This window comes from Austrofundulus limnaeus, unplaced genomic scaffold (genome assembly GCF_001266775.1).
Source record: "Austrofundulus limnaeus strain Quisiro unplaced genomic scaffold, Austrofundulus_limnaeus-1.0 Scaffold104, whole genome shotgun sequence".
Classification (NCBI taxonomy): Eukaryota; Metazoa; Chordata; class Actinopteri; order Cyprinodontiformes; family Rivulidae; genus Austrofundulus; species Austrofundulus limnaeus.
The window spans coordinates 698,778-704,431 of NW_013952506.1; the positions used below are offsets into that span (position 1 = coordinate 698,778).

General features: G+C 42.1%; 1 protein-coding gene across 2 annotated transcripts in view; it reads left to right on the forward strand.

The window, feature by feature from the left end:
• Nucleotides 1–5,654, forward strand: part of slc25a22a (solute carrier family 25 member 22a) — a 24,507-nt gene that overhangs the window by 11,479 nt on the left and 7,374 nt on the right. For both annotated transcript variants that reach the window (XM_014013643.1, XM_014013644.1), the window contains exons 2-6: nucleotides 2,166–2,350; nucleotides 2,485–2,610; nucleotides 2,699–2,754; nucleotides 3,279–3,369; nucleotides 3,925–3,979. In XM_014013643.1, the coding sequence (XP_013869097.1) occupies nucleotides 2,331–2,350; nucleotides 2,485–2,610; nucleotides 2,699–2,754; nucleotides 3,279–3,369; nucleotides 3,925–3,979 (348 nt within the window). In that variant the 5' untranslated portion in view covers nucleotides 2,166–2,330. The remainder of the gene's footprint in view (nucleotides 1–2,165; nucleotides 2,351–2,484; nucleotides 2,611–2,698; nucleotides 2,755–3,278; nucleotides 3,370–3,924; nucleotides 3,980–5,654) is intronic.

Sequence of the window (5,654 nt, forward strand, 5' to 3'; positions counted from 1 at the left end):
GTCAAGAACCAATCAAATTTTGTGAAGACAAGCGACCTGAGAGCGCGATTCGCAACGCTGCGATCACTATCGCGTCCTGTGTGTCGGGTTTCACCCTGGCTGYGATGACAGCCGCTAATCGCTGTAGTTTGTCGCTGCCCGTGTGTCGAGCCCTTTAGGCTGAATGGTCCTTCTCTGTAGTATGAAGATGTGATGTCTGCGGCTTACCCGAAATGTTTTTAMTTTACTTTTGATTTGTTCGATCACAGAACTGATATTCCATTTGGCAATGAGCTTTGGTTAAAAGAAGATGGTGAAGTTTCTGGATGGTGTTCACATATGGATTCCTCTTTGCATGATGGAGCTTTAACCAGCATTTATTGACCACAAACTGTGTTTTGTAGAAATGTTCCTGAGCTCATGCAGTGATGTTTCGAACAGAGGGTCCGAAGWTCACCAACATCCAATATTGACTTTCAGCCTTTGAGCTCAGAGATTTCTTCAGATTCTKGAAATCTTTTGATGATATTATGAACTGTGGACGATGAAGTCAGTGTTTTCCTGGTTTTCTCTTGAGGAACATTGTGAAATTGTTCCATTTCAGACAGATTTTCATAGAACCTCTGCTCATCTTCACTTCCAAGAGATTCAGCTTCTCTTTGCATGCACTCAACAAACTTGTTGCCAATTAACCCAATTTGTTACAAAATGCTCATCAAGCTGTTTTTTTTATTTGTAACTCTTTCATTTACTATTGTTTTAACCTGTGGTTCCTTCTCCTAACATACAGTAACACATTGACTAAGTTAAGTTGTCAATTAAACTGTTTAATGGTTTATAAGCCTTGTTGATTTGATTGTGTTATTAACATTTGACRCAACACCGTTTTTTACTTTACTCAGGGTTGTGCTGATTAAGGAGTATGTATAGTTAAATGAAAACTCTTGTGCTGACTAAAGAGTTAAGTTGTTTTTTTATTGAGGAAGTCAGGTTCAGAGAACAGAGGAAATGACGGACTGCATGATAAAATGTGCTGAGTGTCACTGCTGAGAGAGAAAACAAAGCAAGGTGAGCCGTGCAGCTCCAAGAAGCAGAGAGGACTGAAGACCTTCAGTCCCCCTTTCAAACTAAACACACCACATTGTCCTCGCTTTTCAGTGCCAGATAAAGCAGTCCAGAAACATAAATACACACACGTGCTGTCGAGGCTCACACAGAGGACGTCTGAGGAATTTGCGTTTGTACTCGTGTGCGCGTCACACTTACAAAGCCACAGGTCAGCAAAGATCTGAGGTGGAAAAGCTGTGTTTGGAGAGTCGTGACTGAGGGAGATGATGGCGGGTGGGGGGTGGGGGGGCTGCTGGTGGGAAGGAGAGAGGAGGAGAAAAGCTGTACTTGCAGAGGCATGTTGTGATTGGTCAGCAAAGGGGGTGGAGAGGGGAAAAAGGGGAAATTGGAAGCATCTTTTTTTACTGTAAAGACACCGCAGTCTCTGTCAGTCTTTTTTTCTTGTTACTTTAAATCACATGTCAAACTCAAGGCCCTCGTTAACGTTTTATCTGGCCCCAAAGAGAATTTTTTTTTAAGTGTAAAATTGTTTTATGGTTTCTTTTTTTTTGTCTTGTCGCTGTGTTTAATGCCTTCTTCTCGTGGCTGCTGGCCAATTTTCAAGCCAAGAAAGTGAAGTTTGAATTTTTCAGTAATCTTTGATTTTGGTGTGGAAAGAGCAACAGAGAATTTACTTTTTTTTTTTTTTTCTGTGTTCCCCTTATTTTAAAAGTCAAATAATTGGAACTTTAGTGAGGGCTTTCTTTTTTTAACTCATTTGCTGGGTTGTGATAAAACTTATCTCTAAGATCATGTAATAAATCAAAAAGTTGTTGGYTAGAGTATGACATAAGAAATGAATGCTTTTAAAATGCCATATTTTTTCTTTATTGGTTGTGTATTTTCTTAAATGCTAAATAGAATATAAGTGGGAAAAGATCATTTGTATTTCTATAAGAACAATTAGTTATATAACATTTTTTCAATAAATATTGACAGAGGTTGACCCTTGGCTTGGACCAAGTTTGGAATTTTGACCCCCCCTGCTTTGAATGTACTGATCCTATTGTTTCTTTACAAGTGTCTTTTTCTGAGAATGTTGAGTGAATCAGCTTTTCTCTTTTTTTCCACCTTCACAGWATTACTTGAACTGACACTACTTGAACAGAAGCAAGAGGGCAGAAGCAACCCCTTCATTTAATTCATCTCAGACAGCAGAGCGGCACTTTACATACCAACCAAACGCAACAAAAGCACCTGAGTGACAGACGTGTTGAAGTGTGACCGGCTGGGGCTTTAGATAAATGGCTGATAAACAGATCAGGTAAGATTAGACATGATCAAATCTGAAAATAATAATAATAATAATAATAATAATAATAATAATAATAAAAATWGCCTTAATTGAATGACTTTCAACATTTAATATTTTTGTCTTCGGGCTTTGTCTTCGTCCAGTTTGCCTGCCAAATTGATCAATGGAGGGATCGCCGGCCTAATCGGTGTCACCTGTGTGTTTCCCATTGACCTGGCCAAGACTCGTCTGCAAAACCAGCAAAATGGATCTCGCCTTTATACCAGCATGTAGGAAATATCTGACTGTCACTGTGATCAGTTCTCTCTCAGCTTGTTTGGCAGCACTTTGACTCACCGTTGTTTTTTTATGTTTCAGGTCCGATTGCCTTATTAAGACCATCAGGTCAGAGGGGTATTTTGGGATGTATCGAGGTAAGAATTTGATTTACTGGTTGCTAATCCTAACTCATTACTACTACTACTACTCATTACTCCTACTCATAACTAAACTGTTCAGTAGAAGAGAATGATTAGGGTTGGTGTGGATTCTTAGTCATCCARGATGTAGCAAACAGTTAGTGTTTGTTTCAGGATTCATTCAAGGAGGTTTTTCACTTCAAACACATGAGAACTCATTCTTCAGATCAAGACTCAACCTTTCAGAATAAGGAACTCTATTGAGGAGAATAAAGTGCACATTTCAGACAGAGAAGACGGATTGTTTGAGAGCAGTGAAGAAAGCAAACAAAGGCCGGAACCAGAGAAGGGAGTCTCAGGTTTCAGCTTTCCAGAACGTAATCAGCTTCACTCCAATTCACACCTCTCTATATGCAACCAACACATCTCTCACACGGACTAAACCAGTGAAAAAAACCTTAACGCTATAGAAATGCTAGATGTTTAATCTTCTGTTTTGCCTTTTTGTTTTCTCTGTGGTTCTCCTTCTATCCTCGCAGGAGCTGCGGTGAACCTAACACTCGTCACGCCAGAGAAGGCCATTAAATTGGCTGCTAACGACTTCTTCAGACATCACCTCTCCAAGGATGGGTGAGGCATTAAAGCGCCGACAGGCAGACTTACAACACACCCACTCCCCTTCATTGGCCCAACAACGTGTTCACTAACATGCGTACAACCTCAATACATTAGCTGCCTGCACCTCTCCTCCCCACCCCCGGGGCTCCCGGTAATCCTTCACCTTTTTTTTTCCATCACCTGCTGCACCGAGCAGTTACCTCGTGTGTCTTTAGGAATACGATTACTTGCATGAGTGGTCGCCTCAAATCAAGGTTACCAAGTAGCAGCAGTCATCAGCGCCCGCTGTCCGGCACGAGCGCCGCCCGCACAGATAAAACCTACGGCTTTCTGGGGCATCTGTCTCTGTCGCTGTGGCAACAAACATGCCGGTGGATGAATGATTRACTTGTCTGTGCCTTGGTGCTCTGCTTGTGAATTATTTATTTGTTCTTGTTCCTGACACGTTCGTGTGGAAGACAAAGATTAGCATCACAAGCGCCGCCGGAGGCTTGTAAAAATAAAGATGTCCGCCTCTGATGCTGTCAAACTGTGATCTGATCTAGTGTTTTTTTTTTTTTTTTACAGAAAACTCACTCTGTTTAAAGAGATGCTGGCGGGATGCGGGGCAGGCACATGCCAGGTGAGTGAGTTCAGCTTTCTTCCATCTGGAACCACTGACTTCAGCACACACACGATCCCGTCCTCGTTTGTCTCTGTCATCTGCAGCTGCAGTCGGCCACCGCCGCGTTAAAAAGAACAAGTCGTAAAAAAAAACCACACTTGGAGTTTGTACACGGTGTTATCTGTGAGCTGTAATGTTCCCTTTTCATTTTGAAAGTGATTTCCAATCAGTGTAATTGCGCCACCCGCGAGGAGATACGCCCGAGGAGCCGCAGAGACGTTGAGTGATCCGATAAGACGTCGTGAAAGCGCTCGGGCCATGTGCGCTGCCTGAGTGAGCCAGAGGGAAATGCCTCTTGTCATTGGGGGCAAAGGCTTCAAGCACGAGGGACGTGATTAGATTAAATGTAGCAGATCTTGGATTAYCACCGCAGCTGAGAACACGCACCATCTTACTCTTAATCTGGTTAACCAGTTACCTTCTGTGTTACTAGAGGACACAGAGAGTTGACATTCATTTAATGGATGCCAGAAGATTTTCAGCAAACAAACACACACACACACACACACACACACACACGCTTCTCCAGTCACTTTCAAATCAAACATCTAGCATTCCTTGAAGGAGTGCACATCACCTGGTATAATTCCACTCAGGTGTTTCAGATAAAATCATCTCATGTTGGGAAATGTAAAATTGTAATTTGTCACTCTCAGAGTATGCGTTGCAATCGACTCTCAGCTACTATCACATCAAAATTTAGTTTGATATCTGTAAAATCCACAGAATGATAGCTAATTATGTGTTGGCTAATGTCAGTTAGCTGCAGCGGCCATCTTGCATTTGGTTGACGCCAAATGTTAACCAGCTTGAGAGATACTTTGTACAAAAAATATGGCAAATTTTTTTTGGTAGATTATTTCTTTGTAATAAAGCTTCTTGGCAATAAATCTTATATCGGGCACCTGATTGGCAGCACCTGGAGGTATCAGAAGCTCAAAACAGGAGTCAGAAGCAACAACAACATAAGCTGTTTGGCAGAGAAGATTTGGCTAATTTTTCATGTGCACAACCCACATATTCATCTCTACTGATCATCCCACGAAGGCCTGTTCCTTACAAATGTGGCACCATTTGCAAGAACATTAACAGGCTTTCCAACTGTGTAAGATTTATTACCAACCTTATTATCAACCTATTTCACATATGGGGGGCAATACTATAGGCAGAAACATGGGTGTGCTATGGGCTCCCCAGTTTCCCCTATTGCTACATGGAGGAGGTGGAAAAAGAGAGCTCTGATGTCCTTTACAGGACCGAGCCATTGGTTCAGGTATGTTGATGACACCTGGGTTGAAATTAAAKCCCAGGAAGTCCAACATTTCACTGATCACATCAACTCTGTGGATAAATATATAAAGTTCACACGAGAGGATGTRAAARATGGCAGGTTGGTGTTCCTGGACTGTGATGTCTCAGTTTCGGATGGAGGATGGTTGGAAACTGACGTGTATCGCAAACCCATACCCATACAGACCAGTATTTGCATTTTGATTCCCATCACCCACTGGAAGTTAGGAGTCATCAGAACTATGTACCACAGTGCAGACAGTGTCCCCACAAACCCAGGAGCCAGGGAGAAAGAGAAGTCACACACAAGACAGGCCCTGGAGCAGTGTGGTTATCCTGACTG